Source organism: Candida jiufengensis (genome assembly GCF_024610255.1).
Source record: "Candida jiufengensis strain CBS 10846 chromosome Unknown scaffold1, whole genome shotgun sequence".
In the NCBI taxonomy this organism is placed as follows: Eukaryota; Fungi; Ascomycota; class Pichiomycetes; order Serinales; family Debaryomycetaceae; genus Lodderomyces; species Lodderomyces jiufengensis.
Window position 1 is genome coordinate 1566141 of NW_026261562.1, and position 21285 is coordinate 1587425.

A 21285-nucleotide genomic window follows, 5' to 3' on the forward strand; every position below is an offset into this window, starting at 1 on the left:
ACTTTTAAATTGGTTGTAAAATGTACAATTCAATAAATTTATTTTTCACTGCGATGATTTTAAATTATTGCAAAAAATAAAATACCATACAACTTTTGAATTTCTTGCAACCAACTACAAAACCACAATCACAATATGACAGTCCAAGAAAAACGACCTTTAGAAGAAGCTCAAAACCTAGCAGAAACAGAACTAAAAAAACAAAACACAGCATTATATACGAAGGGAGTAGCAAGTATTAAACCACAATATATCGTTCCTGCATCATCAATAACAGAAAATATAGTAGAATATGATGATGATGAAGCAGAAGCTGGGGATAGAAACCAAGAGCAACAAAATGGAAATAGAAGGGGTGGTAAAAATAACAAAAAGCAAAGAGGACAAAATAAAAATAGAGATATCAGACAAAGAAAAGAAACTATTAGGTTATGTTCTTCATTAATTGATCCAAATGATGAAACAAGACCATGCTTAGCTGGAGAAGATAGACAATGTAAATTTTCACATAACCTAGAAGAATATTTGGAATCGAAATTACCAGATATAGAAGGAACTTGCCCTGTTTTTGAAGCACTAGGTTATTGTCCTGTAGGTATGAAATGTAGATGGTTACATTCTCATTATAATAAAGAGACTAAAGAATTAATAAAAGATTTGGAGAAATTAAAAATAGCGAAAGAATCAAACTTCGAAGTGAATAATATTAATAAGGAAGATAAAGTAGCAATGCAGAAGAAGAAATACGAATTTAAAATTGCAAATCCTGTAATAGACTATATCGAATCAACAATAAACAAAGATGGAAAGAACGAACAGCAGTCAGATCCAAAAGAAGAAAGGAAAAACAACGAATCAGCATACGTCGAAGCACCATATAAAATCTCAGAAAAGAAAAAAATTAACTTGAGAAATGCTAAAATAGTATCACCATTAACAACAGTTGGGAACCTACCATATCGTAGATTGATGAAATCCTTAGGAGCTGATGTAACATACTCAGAAATGGCATTATCGGTACCATTAATTCAAGGACATCAACCAGAATGGGCATTACCAAAAGCTCATATTTCAGAATACCCGGGTTTTGGTGTACAAATTGCAAGTTCTAAGATTTGGTCAGCTGCAAAAGCTGCTGAAGCCATTTATAGAAATACAACTCATGTAAGTGAATTAAATTTGAACTGTGGTTGTCCTATTGATTTGTTATATAAGCAAGGTCAAGGGTCTGCATTGTTGGATCAACCTCCAAGATTATTAAGAATTGTTAAAGCTATGAATGCTGCTAGTGGTGATATACCAGTTACAGTTAAGATAAGAACAGGAGTAAAAGAAAATAAAAACACAGCTAAAAATTTAGTAGAAAGAGTTTTATCTGAAAATCAAGTTGCTGCTATAACTTTACATGGTAGATCAAGACAACAAAGATATACAAAGGAAGCAGATTGGAATTATATAGCAGAAGTTGGTGAAGTTGTATCAAAATGGAACACCAAGAGAGAAGAAGATAAAGAAATAAGTGATCCTGCAAATCCAACCTGGTTTGTTGGTAATGGTGATGTTTACACTCATGAAGATTGGTACAAAGGAGTAGGAACAGAAGGTATAGATTCAGTAATGGTGGCAAGAGGTGCATTAATAAAACCATGGATATTTGAAGAAGTTGAAGCACAACAATATTTGGATAAATCAGCTACAGAAAGATTACAAATGTATGAAAAATTTGCTAAATTTGCAATTCAACATTGGGGATCAGATGAATATGGAGTTGCAACAGCTAGAAGATTTATGTGTGAATTCTTGAGTTTTACTCATAGATACATTCCAGTGGGGATTATGGAAAGATTACCACCGAAATTAAACGAAAGACCTCCTAAATGGGTAGGTAGAAATGAATTAGAAACAATGTTAGCATCTGGTGATTATAGAGATTGGATTAAAACCACTGAAATGTTCTTGGGTAAAGCAGGTGATGATTTTGCATTTACTCCGAAACATAAGAGTAATTCATATGAAAATTAAGGAATTTGAAAAAATATGAGTTTTTTAGTATACAAAGAATTGGTGGATTGGTTAGTGGTAATATTTATAGACATAAAGCAATTTGCATTTTTCCTGTACTTAATTTATCTTTTCCCGTTACTTATTTTCTAATTTTCAATTCTGAAACTTCATCATAATCTTTATTTAAACTAGAAGCTTGACTTTTTAATAATTCTAAAGTCTCATCTTTTTCAGCCAACTGAGCTCTTAATTTTAAAATCTCTTCACTATCACCATCATTAACCGCTGAAACATTTGCAGTTTCTTCATGTTTCAATTCATCAACTTTATCCTTTGTTGCAATTAATTCAACAACCAAATTATAAGTTCTTGTTAAAATTAAAGTTAAAAATAATGTAAAACCACATAAATACATATTTCTTTGAGCATAAAATCTTCTTGCTTGAATTTCTGATCTATCATTCATAATTGAAGATCCTGGATGAGCTTGAGTTGATGAATGTAATTCTGAAGTAACTGCATAAACTCTATTGACTGAATCAATAAATAATACACCAACAAAACCCAAAATACATTTTAATGCAATTTGAAATTGTTCATTTCTAAAAGGGGCTGATACTGTTTGTAAAATAGTTCTTCTTACTGATCTTGGGTACGGTAATGAAAGTATTCCAAAGAATATCATTTCAATTACTAATAATCCAAATACTAAATTATAATATAAAGCCATTTTCCTCCTTGATTTAAATTTTTGATTGAATTAGTAGAAGAATATGTACAAAATTTTTGAATCAATTGAGTTGATAAATTGAATTAATTGAACTATTTGATTGATATTTTAACAACAAATCGAACAATTTAATTAAAATGATGAAGAAGTAATTGGAAAATGAATTAAATAATTAAAAATATATTTAAGTATCACACTTTGCTAAAATTATATTTGTGTACGGTTTTTAATTAATTTAGTTGTTTATTAAGATTGCTTTTTTATTAGTACTAGAACAAACAAATCTATATATTAAATTCAATTACTATGTTAGTGAATGTAATGGAATTATGCCAATTTACTTAATTCTATCTTCATGTAGTTTTAAAGTTATTATGTCTCTCTATTGTCAATTATATCTGGAGATCAATTACATTTTAAGGAACAAGTTATTATATTTAATATTTTGATCTGAACTATGACATATTTAATTGCAAAAATCTATATTTTTACGATTATATCAATTGAACAAACGACTTCATAAATGTTAGGTTAAAAAATTAAGACTCCGCAATTTCAAATAGAGACATTGAGTTAGAAAAATCTCACTGAATACTTTAAAAGATTTCTTCTAACCATTTATTGTAATTTATTTGGTCCAACAACTAAATAATAATAAATTTTGATGGCTGCAAAAGCGCGCGTAATTTTAAATCAATATAATAACATATTAGTTATGATCTTGATCTAATATAACATTTATTTGAATAAAAGAAATAATTAAGATTTAATCAAGACCTGAATACGAGGTATCAAGATTATGAATAAATGAATTCATCAGGGTATTGGGAAAGATCAAGTTCAGGACATAATAATAATAATATCAATAGTAGTATTAATTTAAGTGGGAATACAACAACAACAAATACTAATGAATCATCAAATATAATAAATCAAAGAATACAGCCAACAAACCAACAACAATTACAATCAGATTTTACTTTATCATCAGATATTAATAATATAACTTCAAGTAGTGATCAACTAAATACATCTCAGCGATTTTTTGAATTAATTAATAATCAACCTATTCAACATGAAGTTCAATTACAACCACAATTTACACCAGAAGAAATTCAACATTCAATAAATAATAATATTAATTCATCTTTTTTAAGTGGCAGTAATAATAATGATCAAAATAATAGTATCAGATTTACGAACAATAATTTTATGCAACTGATTGATGAAGATGATGAATTAAACCATGATGATGAAAGATTACAAGAAACTTTTCAAAGAATGAACCAAAATGCTGCTTCTTTCAATGTTGATGATGATGATAATATTGGTGAAGATGAAGAAGAAGAAGAAGAAGAAGGGGAGGAGGAAAACGGAGATATTGATGATGATTTTGACGCAATAGATCATGATATGATTAGTCATGGTACTACCACAAGTCATATTCATCGTCATAATAGTAGGAATAGATTTGAAGAAGAAGATGACGATGAAGAAGATGAAGATATTGAAGAAAGAATACAACAGGAAGAAAATAGTACATCATCATCATCACAACCAAGTTTAGAACAAATTCAAAAAGTTTATTACACAAAGGGATTACAAGAACTAGATAATTTACAACTAGTTGACTTATCACCATTAGCAACCTGGAAATTATCATCCTATAAACAAGGTTTTGGTTTAGCGCAGCTAAGAGAAGATAACCCAGAATCATATTGGCAAAGTGATGGTAGTAATGGTGGAAATAATACAAATCCCAACAGTTCAAATTTAGTAAATAATCATTTAAATAATCCACATTCTATCACTATACAATTTATTAAAAAAGTTTCTTTGGAAAGGATATCTATTTTTACAAATTATTCACTTGATGAAAGTTATACACCAAGCAAAATTAAAATCATGGCAGGGTCTAGTGAAGGTTGGGATTTAATTGAAGTATGCACTGTTAATTTCAATCAACCTATTGGATGGTCTCATATAATATTCAATGGAATGCGAAAAGATGCAGTATTAAAATGTTTTATGATTAAGATTTTCATATTGGCAAATCATCAAGAAGGTAAAGATAGTCATATTAGAGCTATTAGATGTTTTGGTAGAAAGAATCAACCTCAAAGATATTTAACAAGTGATTATTATGATAAATTAAGTCATTCAACTAGTTTGAATAAGGGAATAATTGAGCACCTGGATTTATTGAAAGATTTAAGTATTGCTAGTGGGTCTACCAGTTTATCTGGTATTTCATTGAATCAAAGAGTACTATCTACTAGTACAAATAAAGATCAACCGATAAATCATAATGAACCTACTGAAGATGAGAATGATATTGATGAGGAAGACCTTTCTATAGAGATGGACCCGGAAACGTCAAGAATTTTAAAAAATGTAAATGATGTAGTAAGAAATAACGTCGGATTTCAAAGTTTAGAATTAACAAGTGTATCTTCAATACGATAATAAACAAATTTTAATTCCATATATTATTTACAAAAGGTTATCTATATTTTACTCTTTTTCATACATCAATTTTCAACGAATAATCAATTATACCAGTACCTTGATGAATTGAAGAAGTTGAATAAATATCAATATCATTGCAAAGATAACTACTCAAATTTTTTAAAGTTAATCCACCAGAACATTCCAATAAAAACGCCTTGTTACTTCCATCATAATGTTTCTTTAAAGATTGAGCAACTTTTCTTAACTCTTCACCTTTAAAATTATCCAACATGATCACATCCGCACCAGCATCAATAGCTTCGCGAGCATCTTGCTCAGTGCTTACTTCAACTTCAATTTTAACTGCAAATCCACAAACTGTCTTGGCCTTTTTAACAGCTTGTGTTATACTACCAGTAGATGCTATATGATTATCTTTTAACATTACCATTGAACTTAAATCGTATCTATGAGTATCTACTCCTCCAACTAACATTGCGTATTTTTCAATCAATCTTAACCCGGGAGTGGTTTTTCTTGTACCTGCTATTAATCCAGTATATCCATTCTCGTCGGCTAATTTCTTGGTGATGTAAGATTGAGTAGCTACTCCAGAAGCTCTTGCCAATAAATTTAATGCAGTTCTTTCAGCTAATAATATATTTTTAGCTTGTCCACTTACTGAAGCTATAGCAATTTTCCCATTTGTTTGTTTTAATTCTTCCAATGTGATGTACGTCTTTTCGTCGTAATTCCATTTCACTTGTAAATTACATTGTTTAAAAACTTCTGCAGCGAACGGTATACCACATATTAAACCTTCTTGTTTCATATATAATGAAGCAGTTTCAGGTTTTGCACCAACCACAAAACCTCCAAAATCAAATGATGGAACATCTTCTGATAAAAAATCTGTTATTTGTTGTTTCCATTGACCACTTTTTGGTAATAAGTTTGCGTATTCTGACATATTTTGAAGTGAATTGATTTATACTTGTGTTGAAACATTTAAGATCTGGGGAAATCTGCAAAAAAAAAAATATGATTTAATTTTTTTTTGTTTACGAGTAACTTTAAATCTTACGGATATATAATTAATACAACAAATTACCAACATATTCAATCATTTTGCCAGTTAATAACCACATCCACTTTGCTAATATGAGACGACATGTCTGTGAAAGTTGCTAGTGACAAGTCTACCAAAAAGGTTCAATCAATACTAAATTTTACAGATAACAACATCAAGAAAACAATAACATGTACCATCTGTGAAATGACGTATAACTCAAAATTACCAGTAGATGTTGATTTACACAAGAAATATCATCTAGAATTTACGAATGGGATCAGTTGGCCGAATACGCTAACACCTTCGAATTACTTAGCACAAAATTTCAACTTAGTTGTCACTGAAACAAGGCCAAAACTAGGTAAATTAAAATCCATCAAAGCCCAGAACATAGTTAAAGCTAGAATTATTGTAATAGACAAAACCAACAAAAGACAGATTGAGAAAGTGGACAAGATATTAAAAATGGTAAATCAAGAATTAAATGCAACTGAAGATTCAAAACAATGGAGAAATTTAAATTTTAAAAACAGTAAAGCATTTGTTATAGTGATAAATAATAAAGCAGTAGGATTATGCACAACGGATACTATAACGGAAGGTAAATGGATGATTTTCAAAAATCAAAAATTAGTACCTAACCAAACAATTTCTGGAGTTAAAATTGGCATATCGAGAATTTGGATATCTCCTAGATGGAGACAATTGGGATTAGGTTTAAAATTATTGAAATTTGTAACTGAAAACTCCATATATGGTCAATCACTTTTCAAGAATCAAATAGCGTTTAGTCAACCTAGTTCTAATGGTGGTAAATTAGCTAAATCATTTAATGGAGTACTACACAAAAGTGGTGAAGTATTAATTCAAGTATATACAGAAGACGTATAATTTAATGACTATTAATGACTTATTCTATAAATTAATTACTCTAATTTAAACATTGTTTGACCACCAGCAGCATTAACAATATTCTCAACATATTCATAAACAGTTGCAGTCATACCACTACTTATCAACACCTTCAAGAATCTAGGTAGAGCTCCTTTAAACATTGATAATGGTCCTTGAGTTAAAAATAACTTGTATGCAGTTGATAATGAATCTCTGCATATTTTTTTACCATTTTTCAGTTGCATATGAGTTTTAACAACATCTAATGGTTGAGTTACCGCTATTACTGCTAACGATGACATTGCGTGAACTCCAATTGAAGTTATTACTGAATAATCTCTATTAGCCCACAAGTTTTCCTTTTGATGAGGGTTTATTAATTGACGCATAGCATTATATGAAGAAAACCAAACCCACGATAATGCAATTTGTCTAGTGTATGTTATGAAAGTACCTGCTGTGAATGCTTTTATACCTTTTAATCTATACATTTCCTTTATAGTACCAAATAATGTTAATGAGGGATGTTTGTTGTAGTATGATTTTAAATTTTCAATATGTAATTTTTCTTTTGATTTTGGTGGTTGGAATTTATGTTTGTTACTTTTCATTGAATCTATAATTTCCTCTAAATAATAAGCATTGGGTGATACGTATTGCCTCAAATATAATGGTTTATTGGATAACTTGTTATGATGATGTTGATATAATTGATGAGATTTTGATCCAGTGATGTCATAACCCAAATCTTTAGTTCTTGTCAATTCATTTTGCAATGATTGATTTTGAATCATTGTAACCTTTATATTTTCAAATGGTACAATCCATGCAGTTTCTATTGTAGCACTCATGATACCAGCTATAACAATTCTTGGTGCAGTTGTTTTATTTGTTTGTCCATGATGAGAATCAATTGCCATAAATTGACTAGCCCAATTATATGATATCAATCTCGTACCATTTTTGATAATTTCCCCAAGTACTAAAGCACTTCCACCTTTATACATTTGACCTAAAGTGCTTGGATAATTACCAGGTATCTTCCATTTTTTCATATAAGCATCCTTATTGATTTGTTGTTGAGTTTTAATAAAATCAAATGGATAGGTTAGAGTGGCAGTAAGTGCAGCAGCAGTACAGCCAGATACTAAAGCAACTAATAAGTTCTCACCATTGTCTGAAGCTTGTTTTGGTGGGGCCGTTAGTGACTTTTTTGGATCACTATCAACTTCAATTTTAGCCATTAATCCTGTACTTAAATCACAACAATAGAAAAACTATTATCAATGACGATCTACTTCTCCTATTATCTATTAATTGTTCCTGCTACCTCTTCAGCAGATCTTCAATTGAGCTATTATTCAAATGTTCTTTTAGAAGCAAACTTAAGTAGAATTAATTAAATACAAATCTCTAATAAAAACTCACTAGTAGTTACTTGGTAGCGGTTATCAAAATCAAAAATACACAAAAAACAAAACCGCTTAAATTTTTTTTTTCGAATCATAAACAAATCAATATTTATAATTTACAACCAATTCTTATAACAAAGATTTATGTAATTACAACAACTATTATAATATACTCAAACTTAAAGTAGATTAACAAGAAAAGATATAGAGAAATGCATATTAGGTATATATGATGGATAGTAGCAAGGAAAAAATGACATCGACTTTACTACCGAGTCTACATATAAATTTATTACAACCACCGATACTAAATCATGAATCAAAATCTCCAACAAGATCACCAATACGGTCTCCCTCCAAGTACAACATATCATTACCAGCTCATGAACCGATTAGTGAGTCATTATCAAACTTATCATGTAAAAGACCAAGAAGTGCATCTCCTACAAAATCATCTTCAATTCCGTCATTAAATCAATCGCAAAGACAGTCCATATTGTCATCACCAACTAAAAAAAGACCTCAAAAATTGACTAAACACCAACCAATAATAGTAACTGATTCAGGTGAAAAATACTTTAGAGCAAACTATAGAGGTCCTGTTACAATTCAATACCTAAAGTTCCTATGTAAAGTTGCAACATACCAAAGTGGTGAAACTAATCAGCATAAAAAGAGGAAACTTGAACCAATTAAAGTACAAAATGATGAGCCAATTAGCAGTCAAGATAACGACGAAGTAAATTCACATGAAACAGAGTCAGTCAATGTATTATATAACGACCTAAACAATCAAACAGATAATGAGGACCCAAATATCAATCAAACCCCACAAACGACTGCTCAAGTTGATGATTCAGAACCAATCATAACTTCTCAACAGGTCATTATCGAAAGTCAAACCCTTCGCCAAAATCATTCAAGTCAAAATGAACCAGTATCACCATTTTTATATAATGCATCGGAACACCAAACTTCAAAACCAGTTTCTTATTTACAAAAAATACTATCAGCTCAAAGAGCAAAATCTTCCACATCAAATTCAGCAGGATCAGATCTAGTTGAAGAAATTACCACAACAAACAACCAAATTCCAGAACCAACATCTCAACAAAATCTACCGAATAATGAAATTTTAAAACTGAGTCAAACTGAATATAGTGAACTTTTTAGTCAAAATTCATTTTCATACTATAGTGGAAATTCAAGTCAAAATTCTGCAAAACAAAGATTTTTTAAGAGGCCAACGTTTGTAATTGAAGAAGATGAACCAGTTGAAAAAGTTGCAAAGAAATCTGACGTTCCTGAAGAAAATAACAATCAGGAAGCACAAGACTTAGTTCAAGTGAATGATAAGTCGGATAAGAATTTAATTGATACGATAGACATTCCTGACAAAATTAGAGATGATAATAATGCCCACAATTCTTCACCGATTATTGACACATCATTGATTAAGGAAGTTGAAAACTTACAGGGGAATGATCAAATAGAAAACGACAAAAGAGCTCTAGATCAAACCAATGCTGACGACGAGATTGAGAAGCTGCTTCCACTCGTCCCCATTACATCAGCTAATGAAAACAATAAAACACTCTCCCCCGAAAATGAAGAATCTGATAGTCGAAGTCTATTTGTTAGTGACCCGTTATTTGTTAGTGACGTTGATGATGAAGCAGAAGAAGCCATCGATCGAGAATTGTCCAAGCCAATTGACGTGGGCGAAAACTTAGAAGATAAGGATAATTTCACAATTGAACTTAACGACCAAGACCAGGAACAATATCAGGAAGATGTCGCGGAAAATGATGGAGAAGTTGAAAAAGATGGTGAAGTAGCAGATATAATATCAACCAAGGATGCACTAACGCGAGATTTTACTTTGACCAAAGACAAAAAAATTCTAGATGATGACCAAATTACGGAACCCGCTTTAGCTGAACCCCAAGATGTAAACGTAATTGCAAACACAGACGCTAATGTAATTGAAGCAGATTTGGAGAAAATACCCACAAAATCTATGGATGAAGACAACCAAGAATCAGGTATGGAAATAAATGGTATCTCAGAATCCCCAGAGGATATTGGACAGGAATTAGATGAAGTATCTTCATCTAGATCTGATATGTCAACCATTGGTTCAACTGAAGACGATGAAGCAGGGCCGAGTACCAAATTGGTGGAAGAAAACGAAATAGACCCCAAATCCGCTGATCTAGAGGAAGAGCCCGTTGAATTGAATGGCTTTGGTGATGACAAACTATTCGTGGAAGATGAAGATGAAGATGTGAGTATGGCAAGTCCAAACAATTTTCAACTAGATATCAATAAAGCTGAAGTTGTGGTTTTAGATACTGCGCCTGAAAAGTCTGAGATAAAAGATGTTCAGGATCAAGTAATTGAAACAGGAGAAGACTTTATTGAAGAATCGGAGGAAAAATCACTTAGAGATAATGAAAATTTACAATTGGATGTTATAGTTGTCAAATCAAGATCACTGAATGAAGAAAATGGTGGAAAGGGTGATAATAGTGAATTGATTGAAGAGATCACTAAATTTGAACAATCAGAGAAAGTAAAAGTACCAATAAATGAACAGTCACAAAAAGTTATTGAAAACTTAGAGCTGTCAGAAGAAGTGCAAGTAGAAGATAAAGAAGGCCTTTTTGTTAATGAAAAGCCACAGGAAGATGTACAAGCTCCACAATTAGCTGAGGAAACAAATCGATCCATAAAACAAGCGACTCAAGAAAATATAGAAGTGGTGGAAGATCAACGACAGCATGAAGAACGATTGACGAAAGAAGGTGAAAAATCAAGTGAGACCCAGCAAGATGTAGATCATTTAATGAAGCCTTTGTCAATAAAAGAAACTGATCAACTTGTAGCCTTCGAGGAAAGCGGAATAATGAAAAACAAAGAAACAATTGAGGTGGAAGATCCACTTCAAAATATTCCAATTTTAAGACTAGTTGAATTTGATGATCAAACTAACGAAATGATTAGAATCATTGAATCGAACGACGATGATGAATTTAATGAAGGTAGTGACACAGAGTATACGATTAAAATAGATGATATCAATGAAATCGTTCAAAATGTCATTGATCAAAACAAATCAAACGAAGAAGCGAGTGAACAAAATGAAGATATTCTCGAATTGTCAAAAGCAGTATTAAGAAAGATCCAGTCCAAATCAAATTCATTTTTACAAAATCTAATGAATGATTTAAAGATGTATGCGTTTTCAAGAGATTCAACAGAAGTTGATATGTCTGATGTCTTGTTGTATTTGAAAAGAATAAATTTTGCTGGTAACAATGATTCTACAAAAGATGTTGAAAAAATCTCAGGAATTGCTCAGAGGAATTTGCCTTTGGAATTGTTTATGCAATTAGATGATAGTTTGTGTCAAACTATTTCTTTGCTAGGTGAAGATGATTCTACTACAAATGGTACTGAAAAAAAAGGTGATAATGCTAATATTGACATTTAAAATTTTGACTTTATATTATATACAGTAGTTAATAAATAAACAATGAAATGACATTTTGGGTGTTTTAGGAAATACTGGCTGCTGATAACTGTCTTTGATTTCTTACCAATTTTAATAATTCGAAAATAGCAGTTGGAGTAATACCTTGTATTCTACGAGCTTGACCAATGGTTTTTGGTTGTATAGTATTCAAAATTGAACAAGCTTCATAAGATATTTTCAAGTTACCTTCATTAGTGTAATTGAAATTTGTAGGAAGTACTAAATTTTCATCAGCTTCGTATGCGTTTAAATGGGTTTTTTCCTTAAACATAAACGGTTCATAATCACTTTCAACATCAATACGATTACATAATCTGCTTGTTAAGTTGTTGTAGAAATCTGGTACTTTCTCGACAAATTTGCTCATGTGTGGTAACATATCGTTAATCGAAACTCCTTTGTATGATAACAATTTCCATCCATCTACATGATTATTTGACCTCAAATCTGTTGCTGCACCTGATAAAGCTGGTGACCAAGTTCTTCCTGATAACCTTAAGTTTTTCAAGTGGCTCTTTATATTTTCAAATTGCTGAAGTTCTTTAGAAAAGTGATTGTATCTTTGATCACCGACAACTCCCAAATTGTAACCTAATTCCGTAAGTCTGATATCTGCATTATCTGATCTGATGGAGACTCTAAATTCGGATCTAGATGTGAACATTCTGTAAGGTTCTTCAACTCCTTTGGTAATAAGATCGTCAATTAAAACACCAACATAACCGTCCGATCTTTTCAACTCTAACAACGGCTTTTGCAAGTAAGAAAGTCCTGCGTTGATTCCAGCTATACAACCTTGTGAGGCAGCTTCTTCATACCCAGTAGTACCGTTTATTTGACCAGCTAAATATAATCCATCCACTAACTTAGTTTCTAAAGTATTTTTCAACTCTCTTGGATCAACGTAATCGTATTCTACTCCATAACCAGGTTGCTCCATTTTTACATTTTCACATCCTGGCATTAATTTAACTAGTTTCTCTTGTATCTCTTCTGGCATAGTACATGATATACCATTTGGATAGATCAAGTCTGTATCTAATCCTTCTGGCTCTAACCAAACAGTATGAAATTGTTTTTGAGGAAATTTTATGACTTTTGATTCAATACTGGGACAATATCTTGGACCTTTAACTGTTTCTCTTATATGTATAGATTTATCAAGATTTTCAGCAATCATTTTATGAAATTCTGGAGTGGTTTGAGTTTGATAACATTTCACAAGTTGATTTTCAAGTTCGACTTTATCATTCATATATGACATTGGTTGTGGTGGGAAATCTGATGGTTGTTCAATCATATTTGAAAAATCAATTGTTTTTGCTGATAATCTTGCAGGTGTTCCTGTTTTTAATCTACCTAATCTGAACCCAGCTTCTTTGAAAGTTTTTGATAATCCAAAAGTTGCTTTTTCTCCCATTCTACCTGAAGGAAATGCTTTTAATCCTATATGTATTTCTCCACCTAAAAATGTACCTGTTGTGACCACAATTTTGTCACATCTTAGTACTCTTCCATCTTCTAGTATTATACCTTTGACTTTACCAAACTTTCTCCCACTTTGATCTTCAGACTGAGTTGGTTCTATAATTATATCCTTAACCTGGGCTTCAATTATTGATAAATTTTGGTAATTGCAAATCTCGTTTTGCATTTCATTCAAATAAATTTTTCTGTCGATTTGAGCTCTTGGACCATGCACTGCAGGTCCTTTTGACGCATTTAATATTCTGAAATGTATACCAGCTTTATCGGTTATTCTGGAACTTACACCATCTAATGCATCTACTTCTCTCAATAAAGTTCCTTTTCCAACACCTCCCATTGATGGATTACAAGAAGCTGTCCCTATTTTACTTATTTCTGGTGTAATTAATGTTGTAGTAGTTCCTGATCTTGCTGAACCTGTAGCTGCTTCACATCCAGCATGCCCACCACCAATTATTACAACAGGATGTAATGAAGATTCCGCGAGCTTTATTCGTAGATCATTATTTATCACTATTGATCTGTTTTGCTGGATAAACAGAGATCTTATTTTATTCCGTAGTATTCTTTTCGACAACATTTTGGTTATATACGTTATATCATAACTTTTAACGATACGTTATAGGTGGTTGTAAAAATTGTAGATCTGATGTCTGAAAATCTAAAGATTTTGTGAAACAAATATTTTGTCTTAAATTTATTTACATATTCTCATCTCGTTTTGCAATAACCACTTTAGATTGAAAACAACTAATTCAAGATGGCCCCACATACCGCAGAAGCTGATGATTTGGATGATGGTTTGGAATACAAAGTTGAAATATCAGAGGATGAAGGGGCTTTAATAGATTCAACGAACGAAGAAAATGAGAAAGATCAAGAAGATGCAACAACCATAACTCCAGAGAATCCTAAAAAGCGTAAATCAGAAAGTTCTTTAAATTTCAAAGAAAAGAAGAAGATGAAAATGGAATTAGATACTGAACAAAAGAAAAACATATCAACAGAATCAAACACAGAAGTAATAACAGATTTTATAAATTCCAAAATAAATAGAAAAAACTCAAATTTATCTGCATTAGAATTAAGTGAATTATATTTTACAAAAGATGCTATAAGATCAACTTCAGAATATTCAAAACCAAGAACATTGGACAATTTAAGTGACTACATAACCCAAAGATTCAAGAATATGCTACCTGGAAAAGAAAGCAAAAAGAATAAAAAGACTAAGAAGAAAGGATCAAAAGGAAAAGAAGAAGAATCAGAATCTGCTCCTGCTGAGGATAGAAAATTTATAGCAATTGTTTCAATGTCAGCAATAAGAGCTTGTGATATACATAGAGCAACCAAAGACCTAAATGGAAGTTCAATAAAACTAATAAATAAAAATAAATTAGATGTTGATTTAAAAATTTTAAAAACTACAAGATCAAGAATATTATGTTGTACACCAGGTAGACTTCAAAAGATTTTAATTAATGATGATCCAGTATTGACAAAAGATGAAATTAAAATCATAATCGTAGATAACTCATATTTGGATCAAAAAAAACAAAATATTTGGGATATTAAAGAAACTGTTGAAGTGCTAAAAAGTTTAACGAAAGATGGATCAAAAATATATTTATATTAGCTATCTCAAACTATCAGTAAAGGTAAATATATGTTTTTTCTTGATTTAAAAAATGATGAAACTCCGCTAAATACTACCTCTAATGAATTATCATCAAATGTAGAACCATATATCTTTGAAATTCTAGTAATTTGATCTTGTACATCTTTCATTTCAAGTGGTGCATGATTGAAATGCAATATGAATATAAGATTTGCTATTATTTGTAGACCTTGAGCTTTGGAAATCTTAATCTCTTGTTCATTTTTATCAGTTGATTCAATCTCCTTTGCTTCATTGCCTCCATTAATTTCCTTTTTCACACTCGATAAATTTTTAAAATCCTCTACTTTGGTTTCAATAGCTTTGCTATAGCTATTGGCCAACTCTTTGAACCAAAAATTCTTTTCTGAAACAAATAACTTTAATGAATTTGAATTTCTGAAGATATTGATATTTTGATCTTCAATTGTAGATGCATGAGTTAAAATTTTTTGAGCTATTTCATATATAGTCAGTGCAAGTCTAAGGCTCGGTATTGTTGGTATTTCGGTACCCTTAATTTTTAGAATTTCTTCAACATTCAAATTGATTGGTTCATCAATATCTTCTGCAGTTAATAATTGAATGATGTCTTTGTAGATGGTTTTGATAAGTTTATTAACCTTATCTACGATGTTATTATCGACTTTTTGATTTGACTCAAATTCTGTATTCAAGTGAGTCAATAAACCAACTATGAAAAATAACTTATCAACATCTTTTAGATTTTGACTCAATTGCTCAACTGATTTACAGAAGTCTAACAACTCCTTCTTAAAAAGGCTGTCCATTTTGTTATGTAGAGTTTCAAAATTGAACTTCAAAGTATTTGCCGTGAACTCACCCCATTTGACATCATCACTATTGAAGGTTTGAAACAAACGTGGTAAGTAAGTAAATTCAGAATCTTTGGAAAATATTGATAAAGTAATTTGTTGCTGAAGATCTGTCAATTGTTTTAATTTTTTGAAATGTTCTAACCAAGCATATAACTCTTGTGTAATTATACTTTTAGACTCTAAGCTGGTTTGATTCACCACATTAGCAATATATTCATCAACGTTATAATCCATTAAATTGACAAAATTTGAATCAAATCCAAATTTTCTTGATTTTTCTGGTATCGTACTAGAAATTAGATTTTTTAAAGCTCCAATTATACCTTCTTCACTATTCAACTTGGATATATGTTGTTGACAAAATGTTTTTATAAATGTAGCTAATTTGATGGTGTAATCGTTGAAGAAACTGGACTTGGACAATAGTTTAATCAAATGAGATGAAGTACCTGATAACTCGAGATTGTCATTTAGCTTTTTTAAATTGATGAAAAAAGAATAGTATTGACCGACAATTTGAAATAAATTATTGATACTAAAAGTGTTTTCCACTGTTTCAAATGAAGCAAATATAGTTACTGATATGAGTGTGGTAATTTGCTGTTGCAAATTCTCAGTTGTAAATTTATCATTAGTCCTACTTTCAAACTCAACAGTGGTGTCATCTAACCAATCTCCAAAACCAACTAGTGATGTGAGGCTCCATGGTTTGTTTATGTTGCTAATAATTCTCAAATAATCACTACTTTCTTCATCTTCAAAGTACATTTCAACATATTTACAAGTATTTTCCAAATATTTGAGTAAGACGTAGTAATTTGTAGTATCTTCGGGATCTAGTGTTGATAGTAGTTGAGTTATATGATTTATTCTGAGTTTTATGAGTTCTTGTTTCACTTTGTCATGATTTCCAACCTCATTTTGTAATATGGTGTAACAGATTAAGTAATTACATAGCGGCAGTGTATTTTTATCTGACAGTGGCAGTTTTGAACTATTTATCATATCAAATTTTGAATTTTCCCCTTCATCATCACTTACTTCATCATCTCCTTCTTCATCTTCGTAATCATTATCTGCATCTCTTACGTCATTAGATTTTAAAATTAAATCTGTTCTTGTAAGCCTTTGCTTCATTCTAAATTTATCATTTGAACTCAAAATTGATTCGGTAATTTTGTAAACAGAAATCTCAAATTTGAAATATTCGAGTAAATTATTTTTGATCACATTGATATGCAGTTTTAATGATTTGTCCTTTTGTAAAATATCTTGAAATACGGTATTAATTGTGTACAATTCTTGAACAAATGATATGAAATGAGAAGTATGCAACAAAGGACTAGCTCCGTTTTTATTGACTTTACTATTCAACTTGTTTAATCTATTTTGCATGACATTTCTCACCACTATTGATCTTGAATCTCTTTGAACTTTTAATGCATTTTGACTTCTGATATATGTATCAAATTTTTGAGAATTGTCATTATATGGTGAAACAAACGTAGATGGTTTGTATGATAATTCTTGCAAATTACCATCAATTAGTATAGTCTGTTGTTGAACATTGCTTATATCTTCTGCAATTTTAATTAAATCTCTATATTTGTCACTGACTAAATCATGTAACTCATTTTTTGTATGCGATATTATTGATTTATACTTTGTTGCAATTTGCTGAATCTCAGATATGCTTAATTTTGAGAATAACTCATCAACATTTTCTTGATTAGGAATATCATTCTTCAATGTAGACACCTCTGTCATCAATAATTTGGTAAATTCCAATTTAAGTTGTAAAAAATACCAAAAGCTTGTATCTAGAAATTTACGAGTTGTTTTAAAAAATCCAGTTGGTCTAATTTGGTAGCATAATCTACAGAAATTGAAACATCATCAAAAACTTGAAAAGAATGGCCAATAAGGGCCAATAAGGGCTCCAAAGGTCTTCCTAGTAGTCATATGCTTTTTTCGCTTGATCAATACTTTTTATTTCAGCATCCCTCTTTAAAATAACCCAAGTTGCTCAGATGTAAAGTTTGTTTAAATCAATTTTTACAAAAATGTTGATGAAACTAATAGCTGTGAACTAAATCTTAGCTACAGAAAATCCCTAATAGATCAGCTTTACAAAGTTGAGGCTTTAAACTCATTCTTCGTAGGCAATGGTTGATGTTTCTTTCTTATTTATACTTGATGTTTCAAATATTTGCGTGTAAAAGTTTCAAATTTTGTTAGTGAAAAATTATAAAAAAATTTCAATTGATTTATATAATATATCAAAAATATTTGAGTCAGAATTTAAACTACTACAACCAAACCAATATTAACAATGAGTTCAACTAATTGTAGATTTTATGAAAACAAATATCCCGAAGTGGATGAAGTTGTCATGGTAAATGTTCAAGAGATAGCGGAAATGGGAGCATATGTAAAACTTTTAGAATATGATAATATTGAAGGTATGGTATTATTATCAGAATTATCAAGAAGACGTATTAGATCTATACAAAAATTAATTAGAGTTGGAAAAAATGAAGTTGCAGTTGTTTTAAGAGTTGATAAAGAAAAAGGGTATATTGATTTATCAAAAAGAAGAGTATCAGCTGAAGATATTGTAAAATGTGATGAAAGATATAACAAAAGTAAAGCAGTTCATTCAATATTAAGACATTGTGCTGAAAAATTTAATGTATCTTTGGAAAAATTATATGAAACTGTGGGATGGCCATTAAGTAGAAAATATGGTCATGCATATGATGCATTTAAATTATCAATAACGGATCCAAATATATTTGAAGATTTACAACCACCAAGTGAAGGATTATTAGAAGAACTAAAATTATATATTTCAAGAAGATTAACTCCACAAGCTATAAATATAAGAGCGGATGTTGAAGTATCATGTTTTGGTTATGAAGGTATTGATGCTATAAAAACTGCTTTAAAAGCTGCTGAGTCGGTTTCAACTGAACAAATGCAAGTAAAAGCTAAATTGGTTGCAGCTCCATTATATTTTTTATCAGTCCAATCATTAGATAAAAATGCTGGTGTATCATTATTAGAAAAGGCTATAGAAAAAATTGTTGAAAGTATAGAAAAAAATAACGGAGTTTGTAAAGTTAATATGGCTCCAAAAGCTGTTACTGCTACAGATGATGCAGAATTAGAACGTTTGTTGGAAAGTAATAAAAAGGTTGACGAAGAAGAAGAGGACGATGAAGAAGAAGATTAGAAAAAATGAGAAGAGTAAGATTACGATTAATAGATGTATATATTTTTTAATGTATTTTGGGCCACAAAACTTAAGGAATAGTAAAAGAACTGTAACAGATCGTTATGAGTTGAAATACATTAGCTCTTCCAGTTACTCTTATTTGTTGGATTTGTAATGAAGAGAAACTATAGATGCATATTCATTTATTAAATTCACGATTACAAAATCATAGGGTATGAAACTACTTTTGGAGCAGATTGCTTTATCGTAAGTTTATTATTATTAGCTCTTTCAGTAACTTTTGCAGGTAAATTGGCAAGTAATTCAGCAGAAACTCTTAGTTCAGTGACTGATTCAGGAACTTCAATATTATCTAAAGTTGATAATTCAGGGTTACCACCTAAATCTAAAAGTTTTAAATTTGGAAATTTAACATTTCTGATATATTTTAGTTCGTTATATGCTAAACTTAAATTGGTTAAAGTTTTTGGAAATTCATAATTTTCTAAAATTCTTATACCTTGATAACCTAATTTCAAAGTTTTTAAATTCGGTGGTAGTACAACGTCTCTTAATGTTATAATTTGTTTATCATTTTCGTAAGATTCTGGATCATTCTCAATGTCAAGAACTTCTAAAGAAATTGGAAATGAAACATTTTTGAGGGTTGTTAATAAATTATCTCCAATATAAAGTTCTTTTAAACTGGTTGGTAATTGGACTTTATTTAATGTTTTGATATTGTTATTGTTCAAATATAAAACTTCACAAGTTGGTGGTACTTTCAATGGGTTTATACTAACTATACCATTACCTGTCAAAATCAAAGTTTGTACATGAGTTGGTAATTTCAACCCTCTTGGACTTGTCATTGATGAATGTAAATTTAAAACCTCTAAACTATCAGGGAATCTAACACCAGCCATTGAATCACTTGGCATATTTGAAATTTCTAAACGTTTTATTGACTGTGGGAAAATTGTACCTTTCATACTTTCAATTGGATTGAAACCAAGATTTAGTGATTCTAATTTTCTTGGCCATCTAACATCTCTAATGTCTTCCAATCTATTTTGAGAAACATCTAAATTTTTTAGTGATGGTGGGAAATTAACTTCATCTAAAAAGTAAATTTTATTTTCTGGAAGGTCTAAATCTTCTAGTGAATCGGGGAATTTTACATCATGTAAAGTGTGTATAGCTCCGTGACCAGCATTCAATACTTTTAAATTTGGTGGCATTTTAAAACCTCTTAAAGTTTCTAAAGCATAACCACCTCCAATATTAAGCTGCTCCAATGTGTCTGGTAATTTGACATCTGGGAAACTACGAATACTACTTTCACAATAATCTAACACCTTTAAATTTTTCCAATATTCAATATCCAGTTGAATTTCATCTTTTAATTTATCCAAATCTTGATCTTCAGTTAAATAAACAGTTTCCATATCATATTTGTCAATAACAGCAAATTGAGTAATTTTTTCACCACAAATTTCGCTGATGTCTTTCAAAAAGTTTTTATACTGTGTCAAATCCTTTTTGGTATAATCTTTCCAATTTTTACCTGGTTGAAAATGAATATAAAGACCTATTTCTTTAGCATCTGCAATTGCTTTGGAATTTACTTTCAAAAAGTTGGAAAATTTTTCAAGTGGATCCCATTTATTTTCTTGATATTCCACACAGATATGGATGTAATCAGCTGGATTTGGTTTGGTGGTACTATTATTTTCAATCTCAATTATTTGTAGTTGACTATTCCTAGATTCTTTCAACTCTTTGATGATTATAATGGTATGATAATACTTTGGTTTGCCATTGATTAATAATAGTCTGGTTGGCGGTTCTTTTGAACCATCATTAATCTTATTAATCATTTAGATGTATAGTGTTGTAAGAAAAGTGATCTGTTTTCTTTACACACACAAAATTAAAAATTAAATTTTAAAACGCGTCTTGTATTAGTACTGTATATAAAAG

General features: G+C 30.4%; 12 protein-coding genes across 12 annotated transcripts; 6 read left to right on the forward strand and 6 right to left on the reverse strand. All coding sequences in view use genetic code 12, as the record gives it.

Moving 5' to 3' along the window:
- Nucleotides 1–135: 135 nt before the first annotated feature.
- KGF54_004441 (tRNA dihydrouridine synthase) lies at nt 136–2022 on the forward strand (the record flags this gene model as incomplete). The annotated part of the gene is made up of 1 exon (XM_051765140.1): nt 136–2022. The coding sequence occupies one exon, from the start codon at nt 136–138 to the stop codon at nt 2020–2022; it is 1887 nt and encodes a 628-aa protein (XP_051618483.1).
- A 121-nt stretch (nt 2023–2143) lies between these two features.
- Nucleotides 2144–2734, reverse strand: KGF54_004442 (uncharacterized protein; the record flags this gene model as incomplete). Its single annotated transcript, XM_051765141.1, has 1 exon — nt 2144–2734. The coding sequence occupies one exon, from the start codon at nt 2732–2734 to the stop codon at nt 2144–2146; it is 591 nt and encodes a 196-aa protein (XP_051618484.1).
- An 807-nt stretch (nt 2735–3541) lies between these two features.
- KGF54_004443 (anaphase promoting complex subunit) lies at nt 3542–5200 on the forward strand (the record flags this gene model as incomplete). The annotated part of the gene is made up of 1 exon (XM_051765142.1): nt 3542–5200. One exon carries the CDS (start codon nt 3542–3544, stop codon nt 5198–5200), a length of 1659 nt encoding a protein of 552 aa, XP_051618485.1.
- Nucleotides 5201–5258: 58 nt separating this feature from the next.
- On the reverse strand, nt 5259–6155 carry KGF54_004444 (nicotinate-nucleotide diphosphorylase (carboxylating); the record flags this gene model as incomplete). Its single annotated transcript, XM_051765143.1, has 1 exon — nt 5259–6155. The coding sequence occupies one exon, from the start codon at nt 6153–6155 to the stop codon at nt 5259–5261; it is 897 nt and encodes a 298-aa protein (XP_051618486.1).
- Nucleotides 6156–6356: 201 nt separating this feature from the next.
- KGF54_004445 (uncharacterized protein) lies at nt 6357–7148 on the forward strand (the record flags this gene model as incomplete). The annotated part of the gene is made up of 1 exon (XM_051765144.1): nt 6357–7148. The coding sequence occupies one exon, from the start codon at nt 6357–6359 to the stop codon at nt 7146–7148; it is 792 nt and encodes a 263-aa protein (XP_051618487.1).
- Nucleotides 7149–7183: 35 nt separating this feature from the next.
- On the reverse strand, nt 7184–8395 carry KGF54_004446 (uncharacterized protein; the record flags this gene model as incomplete). The annotated part of the gene is made up of 1 exon (XM_051765145.1): nt 7184–8395. The coding sequence occupies one exon, from the start codon at nt 8393–8395 to the stop codon at nt 7184–7186; it is 1212 nt and encodes a 403-aa protein (XP_051618488.1).
- A 397-nt stretch (nt 8396–8792) lies between these two features.
- KGF54_004447 (uncharacterized protein) lies at nt 8793–12059 on the forward strand (the record flags this gene model as incomplete). The annotated part of the gene is made up of 1 exon (XM_051765146.1): nt 8793–12059. One exon carries the CDS (start codon nt 8793–8795, stop codon nt 12057–12059), a length of 3267 nt encoding a protein of 1088 aa, XP_051618489.1.
- Nucleotides 12060–12123: 64 nt separating this feature from the next.
- Nucleotides 12124–14169, reverse strand: MTO1 (tRNA modification protein; the record flags this gene model as incomplete). Its single annotated transcript, XM_051765147.1, has 1 exon — nt 12124–14169. The coding sequence occupies one exon, from the start codon at nt 14167–14169 to the stop codon at nt 12124–12126; it is 2046 nt and encodes a 681-aa protein (XP_051618490.1).
- Nucleotides 14170–14349: 180 nt separating this feature from the next.
- Nucleotides 14350–15225, forward strand: KGF54_004449 (uncharacterized protein; the record flags this gene model as incomplete). The annotated part of the gene is made up of 1 exon (XM_051765148.1): nt 14350–15225. The coding sequence occupies one exon, from the start codon at nt 14350–14352 to the stop codon at nt 15223–15225; it is 876 nt and encodes a 291-aa protein (XP_051618491.1).
- A 5-nt stretch (nt 15226–15230) lies between these two features.
- On the reverse strand, nt 15231–17852 carry KGF54_004450 (uncharacterized protein; the record flags this gene model as incomplete). Its single annotated transcript, XM_051765150.1, has 1 exon — nt 15231–17852. The coding sequence occupies one exon, from the start codon at nt 17850–17852 to the stop codon at nt 15231–15233; it is 2622 nt and encodes an 873-aa protein (XP_051618492.1).
- A 565-nt stretch (nt 17853–18417) lies between these two features.
- On the forward strand, nt 18418–19320 carry SUI2 (translation initiation factor eIF2 subunit alpha; the record flags this gene model as incomplete). Its single annotated transcript, XM_051765151.1, has 1 exon — nt 18418–19320. The coding sequence occupies one exon, from the start codon at nt 18418–18420 to the stop codon at nt 19318–19320; it is 903 nt and encodes a 300-aa protein (XP_051618493.1).
- Nucleotides 19321–19520: 200 nt separating this feature from the next.
- Nucleotides 19521–21182, reverse strand: KGF54_004452 (uncharacterized protein; the record flags this gene model as incomplete). The annotated part of the gene is made up of 1 exon (XM_051765152.1): nt 19521–21182. The coding sequence occupies one exon, from the start codon at nt 21180–21182 to the stop codon at nt 19521–19523; it is 1662 nt and encodes a 553-aa protein (XP_051618494.1).
- Between the last annotated feature and the right edge of the window lie 103 nt (nt 21183–21285).